This window comes from Thunnus maccoyii, chromosome 23 (genome assembly GCF_910596095.1).
Source record: "Thunnus maccoyii chromosome 23, fThuMac1.1, whole genome shotgun sequence".
NCBI classification, from domain to species: Eukaryota; Metazoa; Chordata; class Actinopteri; order Scombriformes; family Scombridae; genus Thunnus; species Thunnus maccoyii.
In genome coordinates this window covers 15,197,043-15,216,441 of record NC_056555.1, presented here as the reverse complement: position 1 = coordinate 15,216,441, position 19,399 = coordinate 15,197,043, and the positions used below count along the sequence as shown (strand labels likewise).

At 38.6% G+C, this 19,399-nt stretch overlaps 1 protein-coding gene across 1 annotated transcript; it reads left to right on the top strand.

Annotated features, from left to right (window-relative positions):
• Positions 1-428: 428 nt before the first annotated feature.
• LOC121891238 (sodium- and chloride-dependent betaine transporter-like) lies at positions 429-18,105 on the top strand. Its single transcript, XM_042404065.1, has 16 exons — positions 429-736; positions 1,906-2,091; positions 2,469-2,603; positions 3,626-3,766; positions 3,974-4,091; positions 5,240-5,290; positions 6,923-7,052; positions 8,576-8,710; positions 10,838-10,941; positions 11,025-11,149; positions 11,640-11,752; positions 12,206-12,343; positions 12,743-12,845; positions 15,513-15,613; positions 16,977-17,123; positions 17,272-18,105. The coding sequence occupies exons 2-16, from the start codon at positions 1,917-1,919 to the stop codon at positions 17,437-17,439; spliced, it is 1,884 nt and encodes a 627-aa protein (XP_042259999.1). The 5' UTR covers positions 429-736; positions 1,906-1,916; the 3' UTR covers positions 17,440-18,105.
• Positions 18,106-19,399: the final 1,294 nt, after the last annotated feature.

Below are 19,399 nucleotides of genomic sequence, written 5' to 3'. Positions count from 1 at the left end.
ATGCGCCAATATGATGTAACTCCTCCCATTGACTTTGGAGCAGTATTCCCAGTGTTTGTCTTGTCAGGTAGACAAACTGTCCGCCTCACACATTAAAATGTTGGTTTATTAATAAACATTAAGTTGCAGGTAGTTAAGACACAAAAGCTTTTGGAATATAGAAATAGATGCCTGGTATACAGTGCGTATGATAGAAGTAGAGTATCAGGTAGTTGGGTAATAGAAAAGGTCGAAGGGGGGCATGTTTCAGCTTGCAACTCAAACAAGTTTTTTAGGTTGATTAAAAAGACAAAAATACAAAAACACACGCGACCATTGGTGGGGTGGGAATTGTGTTTAGTCGTTTGCAATATTCTGAGATTGCATGTTCTTAAGCTTTTTTATACCTTATAAAATATGATGCATGTAGACCCTACATAATGCATATATGATAATAATAATAACAATAATAATCCAATAATAGTTAGATAATAACACTCTAATAGAGGACACTCATTTATAATTTGATTCTGAAGTCCATTTTGATCACAATAGTTTTGCAGTATTTTCTGTAGTATTGTAACGTTTGCTTAAATATCTGAATTTTTCCACTAACCTTTGAATGTGCATGCGAGGGCGTCCATGTGGAGCTCGTATGCTATTCAGGACACACCCCAGTTTAGAATAAAGGCTTTTCTTCAAACTTCGCTTAGACAGTGAAGACATTTTATGGTCGGCGCCCTCTCCAAGCTCACGGGTGAGTTATACGCATTCAAAACTCTTTTTAGTAGCTAGAAAATGTTACTGCCTCATGATGTTTTGCAGTTCTCTTTTACTCTTAGGCTTGTATTTGCAACAAGTTAGTCGACTCTTTAAAAAAAAAAAAAAATTAAAAAAAAAAAAATCCAGTTAAAGGCATTTATGAGTGGTGTGGGATATTCATTAGGATAAATGTAAGAACTATAAATGAAAGTTTTGTTGCACATCTGCAAAGGTTAGACTATGGAAGAGAGATGCTGCGGAGAACATGGTAGGTATCATGGCATCATTTTTATTTCACTAGTGTTAATTAAGATTCAAGGATTCAAGATCCGAGGACCTTTTTTGTCATCTCACCACACTTACGTAAGGGCTGTGATTTGTAGAAAGGGGGGTGGGGTTGAGACGTTTTTATTCATAAAGAGAAATCAGAACCACAGTTGGCCTATATAGACCATGAAGTATATTCTATTTCTTGCAGTAACATTTATAAAATAATTATGAACTTTAATAAAACAATTATAATTATTATTAATTATTACCACTGCATTTGCGGGAATATTTTAATCCATTTAAAAAATAATAATAACAATTCAACAAGTAGCGCGATATTTTCACTCTCAGGGATGTGATGTCAAGTTCACGCACTGTCCTTTCCTCATGCAGACACACAGAGGATGTGATCATACACAGAATTAAATAGAAAATAATCACAACATGCAATATCACAACGTGCTGTCATAATAAAAATAAACAGGCTACGCCGCCTACTTGTCAGACTAAGAAAACAGTCTGCTCTGATGACGGACTTCTGTCTTTTTATGCTTTCCTGTGAAGGGGTCATCCGCTGTGTGGGGCCCCTCTTTTACCCACATCTGCAAATCTCCGAACAGGGAAGGAGGCAACCCCTAGTCCATTTACTGCGTCATCACGTAGCCCCTGGTCCATTTATCGCGTCATTACGTAGCACCACTTAAAACTTTAGATTATTTAAAAAAAAAAAAAAAAAACTTTAACAGCGTTCATGGCCATGGATTGTGCAAAAGACATATAAATCTGGCTAAAGTTCTACAATGCAGAAATACAGAATAGACAGAGTGGAGTAGTGCATGAGGATCAAGTGATCCAGTAATTGACTAATTGACTAATTACGTGTGCATACAACAGATTGAGAGACCATGACTGAAGAAACAGCTGGAGGGGGCCCTGTTGGAGATTCGGGGCCAGATAAAGGGGCTCCAGCGAGGGGGAAATGGGCCAGTAAGACGGAGTTCTTACTCTCCATGGCTGGAGAAATCATTGGCCTTGGAAATGTTTGGCGTTTTCCTTATTTGTGCTTCAAGAATGGAGGAGGTGAGGGACTATTTGCTGGCTGAAACAGAGAATTTACAGCTGCTGAGGTTGAGTAAAAGCATTTGCTCTTTAAGTGTTAGTTTTCATCTGTCATTACGTGTGCATGTTGGCAAGTGGTCAGATCATGAGAGGCTGAGAGATGGAGAGGGGACCCTAACATCTTACATTTTAATCTCAAAACATAGTTAAGAGGCATCTTTATTTATGATCATCTTCATGGCTGTCTGGATTTAATTAAAGAAGGTTTTCCAAAGAGTCCAGTTGTCATTACAGTCAGAAAACATGTCATAATATCCAATTTTAGCTTGATTTTCCTGGGAAAAATACCCCCAATCCCCAACCCCAAGAAAACAATTAACATGTGTCTATATTTTCAGGTATCTTCCTCGTCCCTTACTTTGTGTTCCTGTTCTTCTGTGGCGTTCCCATATTTTTCCTGGAGACGGCATTGGGCCAATACACCAGTGAGGGTGCAGTCACCGCCTGGAGGAAGATTTGCCCAATGTTGGAGGGTAAAAGCGCAGCTGAGAAAGATTTGTGTAGAATTACACAAGAATTAGTCAGCTGACATGCGGGAGATACTTGTTTGTCAATGTGGTTTTGTCATTATTACTGGAAAATATAAAATGATCACAATAACCTTTTCAGGTTCACAAAAGAAGTTTTCCTTGCTGTAATCATTCTTCCTGTTCATACTGGCTATTAAAAGATCCCCTTCAGATGTGCTTTCAATGTAAGTGACGGGTGTGGCTACACAGTGTGGCTACACAGTCATTTTGTGCAAAAATGCATTTAAACGTTTATCTGAAGCTTTTATGTGAGGTTTCATCAGTCTTGTGTGTTTCCTCAGACAGTGTTTCCTTGTTGAGCTGCAGTGGAAGTATACTAACAAAAAGAGGGATTTTGGCACTAAGAAAAGTGTGACATTGAAAGATGCTTTATACTTGATTTGACTCATTTGGATGACTGAAGCTTTTTTGCACAGAAGGAAGCTTGTGGACTTTGCCCCCCCCATCACCTATTGTACAGTAAGTGCATTATGCAGAGATTTTCAAAAGGCCAGTATGAACAGGAGGAATGATTATGGCAATAAAAAAAACTATTCCAATGTTAATTTGGAAAGAAAGACTTGAATAATTGTGAACACATCCTTTAATATTCTAGATTGTAGGGGTTTTATGAGGAATGTTTAAGATCTGATGCAACATTTCACTTTTACGACCTACGCTGGAGTTAAGGAGCATTCAGTCAGTCATGGGAAAGGCTTGTTTTCCTCATTATATAAATGTCTAACAGGCAAAGTTGCTCATACAATAGGGCATTAATGTAAAAAAAATAAGTAGAAGGGAGTATGTGTCCTGATTGTGGCCAGTGTTGCTGATTGATTATTGATATCAAACACTTCTGATGTTACACCAACATGCAATAAGAACAGAAATAAAACACATACTTACTTAAACTCAGTGTTGGAGACTGGGAACAGAAACTTTCATCAATCGAAAGCCACCGTGTGAACACTCACTGTTTCCTGCAGGGGTGGGGATTGCCTCTCTGGTGATTGTGATCTATCTGAACATCTACTACATTGTGGTGTTGGCCTGGGCTATCTTCTACCTGATCAACTCCTTCCAAAGCCCTCTGCCCTGGTCTACATGTGACAACTGGTGGAACACTGGTAAGGAACCCTTTGGAATGAATCAAAGTTGGCTCATTTAAACACATCTGTATTTCATTAGCAGTATGCACACACTAAATCTTGGTTTCCCGTTGACCTCAGAGGAAATATGAGATGGAGATAAGATGAATTCTCCTCAACATTTTTTCACATTTTGAAGTGTATAACCTCAATCTCATCTTTATCTCTCTTTTCTTTACCTTGTAGAGTTATGTCATGGTCGTTTGAGCATTTTTGCTAACCCCGATATTTTTCACCCTGAGTCCAACTGGTCTTTCCTAAGCAACATCACCTCAGCTGAATACTTCTACAATGGCACTTACATGTAAGTTGCATCATTATTATCAAGATGTAGCACTTTGATAAAAAACCTTTTCCTTCTCTGGAGACCTGGAGACAGGCTTGCAATCGTCAAGTAATAGTAGCATGTAGCTCAATGTGAGAGTTAGTCCGTCTTCTTTTGCTCACCTGCAGCTCGTTCAAAATGCAGCAGCGAGACTTCTCAGTGGTACCAAGAACTCTCTTCACTGGTTACCAGTGAAATATAGAATTGATTTTAAGATTTTTTCATTTGTTTTTAAAGCTCTGCATTGATTGGCACCAGCCTACATCTCCAATCTCCTCAGATCCTGGTATCACTCACTCCTCAACATTTAATGCTGCCATAGGTGATTGAGCCTTTTCCATTGCTGCACCCAGACTGTGGAACAGTTTACCCCAACTATCGCCCTTTTAAAATCCTGGCTAAAGCACCACCTTACTTTACAATTGCGTTTGAATCTCTTTAACAACTATGAAATTGTTTAAACTTACATACTATATGTATTTCTGTTTTAATTATGTATTCATGTTCTGAATTTTGTCAACTCCCGTAGTTTTTAAACATGTTCTTTTGTAACACATGTTGAATGCATAGCGGGACGATCACTACATGCTGATGCATGTCTTTCCGTGAGAAAACATTGTAAGAATGTTTGTAGTAAGAAATATGGGAATCATCTTGACTTCCATATGCAACAGCTCAGGGACACACCCATGCTTTTATGTGTTCATAGCAGGAGTTGCTTACATCTGTTTTTGCAGTAAAAGATAACACATTTTAATTGCTGCCTTGGGACAGTTTAGGGGTGAAAAGTACACCCCCTAAATCTAATTGACATATCAAGCTTTTATTTTAATAGTGGCTGAAAAGAGGGCCATATTTTGGTGGCATATTAAATAATAATAATTTAAAAAATATTTATCACATCCCTTTAAATGTTATAGATTACATCATTTTTCTTGATAATATCAAGAGTCATCTGTGTGATACAGGAAATTAATGACCTGATAAATGTTTAGAGGCTACAAAAAACAAAGCTACAACAATAGCTGAGAATGGTGTAGAACTACTCTTTGATTGAGGTAGGATAACCAGAGTTGCTTTGCCTCTTTCAGCTTACTTTACCTGCCTGCATTGTTTTATATTTCCAGTAATGTGACGGACCCATTCTCGATCAGGTCACCAGAAGAGGAATTCTGGATGTGAGAAACACACACACACACACACACACACACACTTCTTAAAACATGAAAAAATGTCATGAAGAGTAACAGGAAATGGACAAAAGGACAGCAGGCAGAGCACATCTGAAGAAACTTCTTTATTCTTGGATTGTGCAGACAAAAACAAAAGCTGGCTGATCAAAACAGAATACAGGACCAGCAGAACAAACTGAACAAAGGATCCAACAAATACTAAACCGAAACCCAGGGCTAAAATATAAACAGAATTAATGAGGCAATGGGGAACAGGTGACTGGACAGGGGAACAGACAAGGAGCCGATTGGCGGGGAGGAAACACATGGAGCAGGGCAGGGCTAACGAGACTGATACAGGGCAGGTGTGTAGGGAAGAGCAGGCTGGGGAAAACAAGAAAGAACACAAAAGGCAATAGTTACTCTGGGCTGAGGACAAATCTCATATAACCTGCTGTCTTCCAAAAATAATAACATCAATGATCTATCAGAGATGTCAGCCAGGACTTAGATTTCATTAGACACACCAAAACCAGAAGACAGAAAACTCAAACAGACTTAACCCATAAGTTATCCCAATATTAGATCTCAGTATATTTACTGAAAGTGAATAATAGAACAACATAAGAAATGACTCCGCACACTGACTAGCATAGCTTAACAAAATATACAAGAAAAGTAATACTCCTACCACCCAGTCCAGCCTTCACAAAACAGGGAGAAAAGGCCAAGGGCTCTGTTGGTACAGAGGAGAATAGCAACCAAAGGGACAAAGAGCCATATTGTAACTGAAAACTTAACAGGCTCAATAACCATAAAGAAGAACTGGAATTAAACAGACACACGGAGTGAACATAAGAACCCAAAAGAACAAAAATCATGTCCATGACAAAAAAAAACAAAACAAAAAAAAAACAACAGTAATGACATTAATATCTTACTCTCCAGTGTGTCTATCTGTGGGTGGAACATTCCTCATAAATAGCTCTTAATGCTTCCAGGATACCAAGAGGCAATCTTTATTCTCAGGGTGTTGAGTGAGTTATGATGTTAAGGTGAACCAGGGACACCCAAACCTAGCAGAAAAAATGAGCCAGAAAGCCACATATGACCAATTACAGAACCTTATCTAAATTCGCAGCTTTACTCCCTAACTTTTAAACATTTCGTAACATGGCTGCTGCCCTTCACATGACAGATCTATCATGTGAACACATATTGAGAAATCACTGATATCAGATATTGAGAAATACAACCTCACTGCACTGGCTTCCCTCAATGAGAACAATGTGTGCTCTGCAGTTTTTATAATATAAACTAAAGCCATGCAGAATCAACTAAAAGACACTTTAACATCTGAATGTATGGCACAGATGTTTGTTCCTTTTCAATGTATCTGAATTTATTTCCACATGGGCATGTTAACAGAAAAGATGGCTTTCAAGTCATTCTTCTTATGCTTTTTAGTCATGACATATTTCCACCAGGCTTGGTTCATTTTCAGGTCAGGAAAGTTTTTGAAAAAGAAACAAAGCGTGTTTGTATGCACTCCACATCTACATATCTATCATTCTGTGTGTTATTTGCAGATGATGCATGTGTATATAAGTGTTTACATGACCCATTTCTTCCCCACAGTAACCGTGTGTTAAGAATGTCAGATGACATGTCACTGGGTAAGGTGCACTGGGACCTGGCTTTGTGTCTCCTGCTTGCCTGGATAATATGTTACTTCTGCATCTGGAAGGGAATTAAATCCACAGGCAAGGTAAGCACTCAGGGTGCATATACACTATAGTTCCCTCCCTGATATTAGATTGCAGCCACTTAATGCACAGTCCATATGTCAGCTGTCTTTAGCTTATTTACCTTTCTCTCTATGTACATTCACTCTTTTAGGATTTGCATAGATTAAATAAAGGGACATCAATAAGTGATGATTGCTTTTCATCTGGATTCATCAGTGCACATTAAGTTATAATCCTAAATCCGAATTTTCATTATATCAAATGTCATTTCGATGCTATCTATAGCCGGCATTTTTTCAGCAATAGCCTTTCAAGGTATTTGTATCTGTAATTGCCTTTTTAGTAGTTTTCATAGTAACTGGCTGAGTCTGCCTTTCCTGCTTGGGATTTGGATCACGTACTAGAAATAATGTGGAAAACAAAAACTGGTGCACGCATGCATTTGACAAATTATGGAGGAAACACAAGACAAATTCATTTTGAATTGTGCACTATCCAACTCACCTTTATCTCACTTTCCTCAACCTCCCACATTTTCAGTTACTGTCGTTTTAGCCTTTTTGCCAACCCCAATTTGTAAATTAATCCTCCACAGTTTGTTTGGGTGCACTGTAAACAAATGCAGGAGTTGCTCCTTTTTCTTTCTGACAGAGTAGTTGCTTAAGGTGTGTTTGCTGCCCCCAGTGATCAATACATGGGTCATTTCGAAAGGAACTCTGTATTATTTAAACATACTTGTAATTACCACCAGTAACCACAGGTGTCACTAAGTAAACCAGGACTGAAATCTGCAGCATTTTAACTTCAAAGCTGCTCTAATGAATATTTTTATATCAACAGTGGATGAAATTAATATGTACAATGCGTAAGGGGTTGCTAGTGGTGAAAAACCCACAGACAATTATCATCTGACTTTGTAGTTCCCTTCAGCTCTATGGAGCATTTTAGCATCTTTTAGCTCTTTGTTTGGTTTTAAGGTCCACAACTTTGTTTTGGTTCACTGTCATAGCTCTTATCAACATTTCTAACAGCAGGCAGCTGTTTTAGATTTAAAAAAACCCCAAACAAACACTGTATGCTACTTGCTCAGCATGGAAAGGCACAAAGACAAAGTTAGCAACTAGCTGGTAAGCATGGTGAAGCACTTAGCAGCTAAAGAGCCAGATATTTCCCTCAGGAGTCAGTAGAGACCAAAACAGAAATGTTGGAGAATGAATATTGCACTTACATTCTCCAGGTGGCAGGAGATACAACTCCAAATGAAAGCTAATGTTGCTCCATGTCTGCTGGATGTGAAAATAGGCAACTGTTTGCTAACTCTTTGCCAACCCCTACAACTGTGTAACGTGTTCATACAGTATATTGTTTTGTTTACTGCTTGTTGTGCTGACCCCAAGTCACCAAATAAAAACAAAACAAAAAAAGCCCAAACATTTAACGCAGTGTGTATAGTGTATATTACAAAAGACACATGGCAAGTGGTGTAAGGTGTTTGCATATGTACAAAACCATAACCTGCTTGCATGCATTTATGTGTTTGCAGGTAGTGTACTTCACTGCTACATTCCCCTACGTGATGTTGATCATCCTCTTCTTCCGAGGGATGACACTGCCAGGGGCTGTCGAGGGCGTGAAATATTACCTGCAGCCTGACTTTAGTAAGATCACTGATCCAGGCGTAAGTACACACACATAATCAACTGTTTTTGTAACAATGTTTGGTTTTTGAAATACCATTGTACTGTCTAGAACTCCTGCTTTCCAGTACACTAATCAATATGTGGCTCTTAAGTAAAGACATGCAGAATGAGTTAGTGCTCTGTCTTTTTCACTCACTTTATTTCCCAACACTTCTCTCTCTGTTAGATTCCTTTGTTTTCTAGCAGGATGAAAACAGTGTCCTGTTACTCTCACCCACCCCCCAACCCCCACCTTTCCTTTTCTCTGCCTTAACTCCACACTTCCGGTCCCAAGACAGAGTCTTAACAAGATAAGCAAACCAAGATCCTTTTCAGCAAAAAAAGTTTGTCAAAGAAAGCTTCTCCCTTGAGTATACAGTAACATCATCACACAGAAGTAAAAACAGCACACTCTATGGGGAATTTCTAACACATTTTGAAGGTATATTTTCCTATAAAAAGTCAAAATAACTCTACTGTCACTGCAAATTGATTATCTAATCTAAACATTAGCACACTGTATTACAGTCTTACAGCAGACCTGTTATTCAATAGTTTAATGATTTCATTTCTTAACTAAAAAACAGAGGGTGAAGTCTTGGCTCCGTTGCATGCTCTTGCACAATGACTGCATCTGTTGCAGCTGGCAAAAAGGGGTCTTTCTCTTCCCCCTTCTCCTGCTTCTGTCTCTTCTGTCTTCCTCTTGACAGTTCACAGCATGACTCTCAGCTTCAGGGGTCAAATGTTATCGCTGGAGGGTTAAGCCTCGGAACTCGTCTTGGGGTGCAGGGGTGTCTCTTCCTGTTCCTATGCGTGCATGTTTGTATGAACATTTCTGGGAGTGGTGTTTCTGCGTGGTAAAAAAAAATCCAAATTTATCAGGGCTGATGTTGATGTAGCACATAGATAAAAAAGGAGACCCTTGGTATTTGCTTTGGCAGTTGTTTCTCCCACTATTTCTTGTACAGTCTCTGTCTGTTTGACTGGATTCCTGTGTGCCTGTCTCAATTGGATGCACTGGGGTTTTCACCTCTTTGCTAGCCTATATAGTATACTCACCGCCACACACTGAATGAGAGATAATATGCTTGTGTTCAGTCATGCCACTCAGAGTTAGAAGACCAAATATTTGTGCTACTCTAAGAAACTGATAAACACGTGTCATATCTTTTGCAAAACAGCTACACATGCCGTGCTGAACCATCGTGAGAATCTTGCTATGTAATCATGGAAAAAACAAAACCTGTGAGAATATTATGTGTAGTAATGTTAAAAGCAGGTGAAAGCAGTTATGAGAGTAGGGTTATGCAATGCCAGATGCTCTTAACAACAAATCTGAAAACAGATCTGTTTCTTATGAGCCTTGCCGAGCATGCATGTGTCTGTTTTTACTTAATCCACAGAGGAAATAGTAACTAAGCCCTGGCATGTATCTGGGGTCTGTTTAATGCATGACTGTGTCCCCTTTTGTCTAAGTGTCTGTGCGTGGGAGAATCTGCATGCAGAACGCTCAAGAGGAATTCCTATAAAATACATGCTTCTAAAAGGACACAACAGTTCCCTCTTTGTCCAGTGTCAAATGTGAAGATGCTTTGCTATAGACTGAGGCTTACAATTCTGACCCGAGGCTGGGAATAAGTCAGACCCAGCATGGGGCCAGAGTAGGGGTCTGTATATTGCTTTGGAGCCTTGCCAACTCTATCTTTTAGTGGGCAAGACTCTAAGCACTGTGGTGTCTCTAATGCTAACCAGATGCTGTCAGGAAAAGGGCCCGCAGACAGTCATTCATGTAAACAAAACCGCCCATGTCCACAAACTTGAATGCACGCAAATGCAAACGCACGTGTGGTGTGCACTCATTCATTCACATAGTTGTGAACACAGTGACACAAAATAAAATAATAGGAAGATGCAAATACCTTATGCCTGTATTATGTACATGAGAACAGACATTTGTATCATTATTGATGCTGACATAAAGCAAAGCTGTTTGTAATTGTACAGTTCTGGTTTATAGTTTGGACCAGATTCTTTTTTATTGTTCTGTAAAGGGATGATGAGAAGCATATAATCTGGGTTATTTCAACAATATGAAACTTAAAAAGTCTCTTTTTTACCCGTTCTAGGTATGGCTTGATGCAGGGACACAGGTGTTCTTCTCCTACGCCGTGTGTCAGGGAGTACTGACCGCTCTGGGAAGCTACAACAAATACAACAACAACTGCTACAGGTCAGTGTTGCTCTCAGCGCATCATCACGTTTACAGATTTGTGCTCTTTCATCGAGCCATCTTGTCTTCTTGTTATGTTTCAGGGACTGCTTGGCACTGTGCTGTCTGAACAGCGCCACCAGTATCTTTGCTGGCTTTGTTGTGTTCTCAGTACTGGGATTCATGGCTTATGACCAGGGTGTATCGATACATGAAGTCATTGCAAGTGGTGAGTTAATTCCCCACTTTTCACCCTCCTTTATTTGACTGTTTTCACTATCAGTGTCATGTGATAAATGTAGGCAACGAAACTGTAGGTGTTGAAAATGTTGACAACAACCAACAGTGTCCACAAGATGGCATCTTATGTCCAGATACAGTTCAAAGATTTTCCTTTGAAAGTAGTTCATCATCATTTGGGCCAGTGACATTCCTAAAGGTATACAAGAATGCAATGAATACTGTCTTTCACAATTTTTTATTTCATTTTTTTACATATTTTTTACTGTTAATGTTTTTTAGGATTTAAAGTAATTTTCGATTGTTTGCTCTACTTTTCTTCTTGACCTTGTTTGTTCTTTTTAAGCTTTAAAAAACATGTTGGGCCAAATCTCTGCATGAAAAATGCTACACAAATACAGTTATTGAACTCAGTTGTGTTGTGGTCTTCAAAATTTCCAGATCATGGGTCGATAGATGTATTCATATGCTTTCAACAGGTCCTGGTTTGGCGTTCATAGCCTATCCTAAGGCCCTGTCATTACTGCCTGGCTCCACATTTTGGGCTGTGCTCTTCTTCCTCATGATCCTCCTCCTGGGCCTGGACAGTCAGGTATGTAATGGATAATATACAGTAGAGCTGAACAATTAGTCGATGAAATGATTAGTTGATCGACAAATTAATCGCCAACCATTTTGATCACAGATTAATTGTTTTAAGTCATTACATTTGAGAAAAAAATACTAAAATTCTCTGGTTCCACCTCCTTGAATGTGAATATTTTCTGGTTTCTTTAATCTTCTGTGATTGTAACTGAATATCTTCGGGTTGTGGACTTCTTCGTCGGGACAAAGCAAAACATTTTAGGTTGCATCTCAGGCTTTGGGAAACAGTGATTGACATTTTTCACCATTTTCATATTTTATAGATGTCAGAGAAACAAATTTAAATAGATAAAGAAAATAACAGTCAGTCATGTCAGTTAGTTGCAGACCTAATATCCAGTATAGCAGCATCATATGCTCTTTACAAATAAGCTAATCCGTTTTGGTTCTTTCCTCACAGTTTGTGTGTGTGGAGAGCCTGGCCACAGCCATCACAGACCTGTTCCCACGTCAACTCAGGAAGCCTGGCAGAAGAGAGATACTGGTCCTGGTCATCGCTGTTGTCTGCTTCCTACTGGGGCTGCCACTTGTCTCCGAGGTAAGCAGCAGGGAAGGTACAAGGACGGCAGATGGGAAAGGGTGACAGTGAAAGAAAAGCTAATCACATAACTCTTGTTTACTCTTAATTTGGGTGGTGCAGGGATCTAATAGTCAAATAACAACAAATACATGTAGATATACAATACTATGAATAGACTGAATATCTATTAGATGCAGCAGATTGGTGCTCTAACCCTTCTGAAGCCTAATCATAAATCATAAACCCAAGCCTAGCCTGACTCTCTTGAAATTCTAGTCTAATTTTGCTGTAAGATCAGCATGATACTGATAAATAATACACTAAATATAAATATGCATGTAATAAAATGCATGTATAAAAACACAAATAGTCTTTCATCTTTCTGCCTGCCATGACTTTTTTCTGCTCATGTTTCAGGGAGGGATAGTCCTCTTTCAGCTAGTTGACAGCTACGGTGCCAGTGGAATCTCTCTCCTGTTCATTGCCTGCTTTGAGACCATCGGCATTGCCTGGGTGTATGGTTAGTCATGGACTGGCTGTTATCACTGCACTACATGATGCACACCAACTTGTCAACACTATAGTGATTTACTTACTTCAATTCACAGTAGCTACCAAACAGAACTTCACTTTATTTCCCTGGCTTATGCTATTCCGGCAGCAGCATTTGTTTCATCAGTGTAATCACTTATCTTTGTAATCTTATCTGTTTAGAAACCAGCTTTAGATTAAAAAAAAAACTTTGACAGTTATATTATTTTTATCCTGCATAACTTTAAATTGGCTCTCCAATACAAAAGAACACTTTGATGAAATTAAAGGGAAAAGAGGATTCTGTGTTTACTTATGTTTTAGAATATTTTATTGTTAGTTATCTTAACATTACATCTCTCTCACATTATTCTGGATATGCACCACATATACAGTAGGTACACTCCCCTAAGGGTATAGAGTATCTGTGATATTGCTTATTTAGTTATTGGTTGCTATGTTTCAAGTAGTATTTCTGGTTTCGCCTACTGTACTGTACATTCTGTACTCCAAGCACAGAGAAGTCAAGATTTGAGGCGTTCTGCTCTGTGTTTCATCACCACAATTTAATCAGTCTCATCTGGGGATGGCATTCGGTCAAAGAAACAAACTGTCCTTCTCTCAGTTGTGGTTTGTGGCATTTATCAAGACCAGAGGGACAAGTGCCCCACCTACTGGTTCTATCTGTCCATTTCCTCTACCATAAATGTTAACCTTTTCATATCCCAGTATTCATCTGCTATCACTTTGGATAAACTGTTTCAGCTTTCACCACCTCCTACACCTTCATCATCAGAAGTATATGTGGCTAAATTACAGCATGTGGGTTGAATGTTCCTTTGTTCTCATATTTGTCTTTATAAGTAATCTCTTATCTCTCAGGGCATCTGTACTGTATTGATACTCTTCTCAAAACAAAACATTTTCTTTCATGAAGATGAAGCAATCTTTGCCTGCTACTGGAGATATAACAGCATATTCCTTGGAAGTGCACTCACAAACACCCTGACCGTTCACAGTATATATTCAATTACAGTGACGGGACTCTGAGAATTGCATTTCCAGATGCACTTGCTCTATAGAAGTAGGGTTCAGCCACACATTCCCCCACTGCAAAGTGATGCAGAGCGAGATATTGATCAGTCTCTGCAGCTGCTTCCTCTTCCCAGTTTGAGTTGTTTAGCCATTCGTTCGGCCTTCAGAGTGAGTCTGTGTTATGTGTGGCGATGCATCCTCACCCACATCGAAATGAGGCCACTCACTTTCCTTCTTCGCATAGTTAGTTTCAGGGTTGATTACTGTATCATTTATGAGGCTGCGTCTGCTTTTCTAAATAGGTTCGACAACTTCTTCTGCTATGATGCATTTGCAAAAATCAATCTGTGGATGTTGCTCCCTCAAGCAGGTCATGTACTTATCTCCTGGCCTGCGTTTTAATGTCTCTCCTTCTTTCTATAGTTATTGTCTTCTCTTCCTTGCTTCAGCTGCTCAAGGTGAGCAGCCTCATCTCCTGTTTCACTCCTCCTCATCCCTCCTCATTTAAACTCACATTATCTCCCCCCTCCTGGCATTTATTCACCATCCCTCCTAATTTTAACTGAGAGATTAAAACGGAGTTTTATTTCCCCTGATACCTGCTTCTCGTTGGTTTGGAGGTTCCTCCTCAACAAACACCACCTCCACACTAACAATTTGGTTATTTTCCATTGTTTGAAACACAAACATCACATGTTTCCAACAAGAAATCAGATTAGTATGTCACAGGAGCAATTGCTGCTTGTCTGACATACAAGAATGTCATTAGTTATGTTTAGATAATATGGTACATAAATGAAACCAAAACAGTATCCTAGATTATGGTACCCATGTTGTGTTAATAAATTATTATTATTTTAGTATTTTTTAGACCATTTACACACACAAAACTAAACCAATTTTTCCTGTTTCACAGAGCTTTAAAATCTTTTTGGGTTGAAGCATTATTAGATCCACAAAGTTATGTCCATACGTAAGTCAAGAAAAGAATAATCACAAGTTAAAGGCAACCTGTGCAGTTTTTGACCAGTAGGAGCGCTATGGAGCAATATTTTTACGAGTGGGTTTTGTTTGTACTGCAGCAAATGGATGTAAACATTGCACAACTTAAAACTTTGGCTTTGCTAGTGCTTTATGAGAAAGGAAATACATTTAACACATTTGTTACACCTCAAGGATACATACAATGCATTTAGGTGAGAAACACTGAATGTAAACATAACATTTGTTTGTTTGAAAATTCCACAGGGCACATTATATTATATATATAATATAGTGAATATACAGTAGTGTTAAACAAAGTGTCATTCTAAAATGTTTATTTTGAGATTATGTTTTATATGTGACATTGATAAGAAGGTTGGGTTTTAACAGGGTAAACAAACATCTAATCACAGGTTAGTTTAGGGGAAAAAAAACCCACTGTCCTCTGTAAGGATTTATCATATCACTACTTAATCAAAATCTGTATTTCAACACCACTGGATATCAGAAAATGAAGGCTTCACCATTTCAGTGTGTTTTCATTTAAGGGCCCCATTTGTTTGAGAGTGTTCCCTGTAAAAACAAAACAATTCTGTTCCCTTTGATTGACTAACGTCTCCTGTCCATGACTTTGCAGGAGCGGACCGTTTCTATTACAACATTGAGGACATGATAGGGTACCTGCCATTCCCTGTGCTCAAGTACTGCTGGTTGTTTATCACGCCGACCATCTGTTGGGTGAGCTTCTCACACTTGGATCACATCTCTCTTACTACTCATCTACTTTGTGTGTCTTTCCTGTATTCTCCTTTCTTTCACACTATTCATTATTTTCTTTATATTCGTTTTGAACACAGATCCTATGCTGCCTTTCATCACCCCTCGTTTTTTCTTCCTCGTGTTTCCACCTCTCCTGGCCTTTCATCTTTGCTGAGTGTTTCAGATAGTTCATTTTGCCACATCAGTAATTATGCATGAGCTCACATATAAGAGGAGGGCAGCTGCCTGCTTACCTGAATTGAAATGTGGACTCATCTGTTTTTAAACACACTTCACTGCAGACATGATCAGTACAAGAGCAGAAACAGTAGACACACTTATTCCGACCTGGAGTCAATTAAACCAGTTAAAGGTGCATACTGATGTTTTTGCATGTTTAAGAATGAATGTTTTTACCTTCCAGACAACCACTGGATTATGTTGACATGGTCAGAGTTGTGTATTACTGTGTGGTAATAGTTGAAACTGTGGATAGTTTTGAAACTTTGTGTTAAAAATATTTAGGACATTACGCTGCACTAGTCTTTTTTTTTTTTTTTTTTTACCAACAATGGAAAAATGTGTAATGTGAAATGGGTTGCTCAAAGTGACCAACCCACAGAGAATTATCATCCAACTCTTTAGTTCCTCTCAGCTCTACAGAGCATTTTAGTGACTTCAGCTCAATGTTTTGGATATACTGCCAGAAACTTGACTGTTTTGGTCTCAATCATCTCTCATCAACCTTGTTTCTAGCTCTGATTAACTGTACACTACCTGCCCAGCACCAAACTGCTGACAACCAGTGTTAGCAACTAGCTAAACACACAGAGCTACAAGATAATATGATAACAGATAATATGTCGGTCTTGTGTTTACAGGTTGTTGTGCTGCCCCCAAGTGGTCAAAAAAAACAAAAGCAACAACAAAACAAAACAAAATCCTGTCAGTTTTACATGAGTCCATTCTTGCTGTCTTCTTCTTCTCACTGTTTGTTTTCTGAGTTTATTTTTCTTACAACGTATCCTGGGAACTCATTGCTTTTTAGCAATTAAAGACATGCAGAAACGCTGGTACTGTCCTTAAATTTTTTCGACCAGTGAAGTTTGAAAAAGTTGCGGATTCCCTCCATTATTATGTGTGCCTAGTTATCTGGTTAAAAATATTTAGTTTGTCATTTTTTCCATTCAATTAAAGTGTGACTTGTCACAGATATTTTGATTTTATTCACCTAAAGATAGCTTTGATTCCTCTTCTTTCTATTTGTCGCACCACAGAGCGCGCCACTATCTAAAGCTACTACTACTAAAGCTCTCTAACTTGTCCATTTCCTGTCCCCTAGCTCACTATGCAGTATGACCTATCAAAGGGAGGCCATTTTGTGGTGTATGATTTTGTACCCGGTTTCTGGGCTACCATATTGGGCAGTCTACTCATCATTACTCCACTGATATTCATCCCAATTTTCATGTTGGTCCCACTGTGTAGGGTGAGTGAATTCACAAGTTGCATTTGGTCAATTTCAAATATAAATGAATAAGATAAAGCTCAATCATAATCTTTTTCCTCAACACTTACTACGATGCTGTGATGTTTGCATAACTGAGTTTTAATTGCATTTCCCTCCTAACAATCAGAATCCCAAAAACATGACTACACCATCCAGTGACCTGCGTCAGGCTCGGGCACACAAGCCAGTGCTCACACTGTGTAGCAAGGTTATCTTCAAGGCTCAGGGGCAGCCAAACAACAGCGTGGACAAAAGAAACGAGAAGATGATGATAGAGGAACCCATTGGTGTTTGATGGTAATTGATGACATTTATAGACCTGCAGCAAATTATGCTGTTTAAACCATTAGCATCATTGCATTATACAACAAAAACACACATTTTTTAATCATACGCAAAGATTTATAAATGTTTACACATTTCATGAGTATTCAGGGAGATCATTTTAGGGATGTTTTCTTTTGACCCCTTTACTTTATTACTTTTTAAAATAATGAATAATAATGAAAAAGTCCCATAAAATGTACAAACTCATACTTACCTATAATCCTGTATACTGTAGTTGGCCTCTGACATTAACAGGGCCATGCATCTGGCTCATTTGACTTATTACCATGTTTTACCTGCAATTTTAAATTATATTAGCTGTTCTTCATCAAATGTATAATTGCAGACAAAACTGTCATCCAATTAAGTTAAATTTAATGAATGCAAAATTTGAATAAGGGTTGATTAATTCTGTTAATGTACTGTTATGATGCTGTGATAGTCAATAGTTTGTACTCTGCACAATTTACCTTGAGAATTTTGTGTTTATTAATGTTATATCTCCATTTTAGTCAACCAAAATTTGTTTCAGAATGTGCCCATGGTCTTTAGTGTCATTATATGTTATGTATTGCACATATTACCTTGTGTAAACAATGGTGATGAATCTCATTAAAAGTATCAGTGTATTAAATGTCCTGGTGCAGTGTGTCTCTTTTCATCCTGTCCATTGATTTCTGACCAGATAAGATAAACATTCGATACAAGTTCAGTATGATCAACTTGTCAGTTTGAGCTGATCTCAGTGTTCCTATTGTGTAACAACATTAAAACAAAAACTTCATGTCTGTGTCTTCCTACCTTCTTTTTGTCATAAAAATACCAAAAAAAGAACTTAATACACAGCCATGAAACCACAAACAGGCTATGTGTATGTGTCATGTCACAGCGTACGTGTGATTGGTGAACATGAACTTGCTCCATTATAATGCCAAGCTCAGTCATCTGTGTAATTCAAACCGGCATTCAATTAACAGACAGTTCCACCCAGTTGCATCCCACCTCCCCTCCCCTGCAACCACCTCCACTCTGCCCCTGACGACACAGAATGACCCTCATTCCAGAAAAAGTCTGGCCTTGAAAGCCAAAATGCCCACCATTGGGTTGTGTGGGTCAAAGGTGCATCCTAGAAATTGACACTGGTGTTCTTCTTTTTCATAATGAGAGGATAAAAAATCAACAACAGGAATCTACCCGTGGGCCGCTGGCAATTCAATGTTCTCCAAGTGATGGAGAACAACAGTATGGACATGTCAGGTCATGCCCCTATTTTATATATTGATGGCTCTGCTTATATTAGGAGCTGCAGTTAGCCAGAGGGTGGCTATAGAACTATAGGTTAACAAGTGGTGCAACACTTCCCGTTTTTCCTGTTCCCGTTGCAGCTTTTACATAACCAACCACTAACCAGATGCAGTAGACGCATAAGAGCCAGTGTTACTGTAATGGAAAACCCCAATCATTGGCATGGGTACCAACAATTTCCTAGATCGACAAATATATGCAAATATAGAATGCAACAAGGGGAACTAAATAAGGCCAGTAGGATGTTAACAGCTGTCATAGAAGCAGCAAGACTATAGGTCTGTTTGCAAATTCGTTTTCTCCTTCATTTTTTTTTTCATTTTGGAGCAGTTTCATACCCAACCAATACTTCAGAGTTGGTTCTCTAGCCACATTAAAAGGTTTACTCCAACAATTTAGTATTGAGCTTCCACTAAGTTGCCAGATTCACAAGAAACAGATTAAGTAAAGAATGGTCAAAACTGAGCAGCAGATGCTGCGATATTATGACTTCTAGTCCCTAATATGGGTAATGCTCCAAAACCTCTGGATCCTATATTTCCCATAATGCAACTTTATAATGTCTTTCATTAGGCCTTTTCTTACATTTAAAAGCTGACATCTTTCCAACTCCACATCTTCAG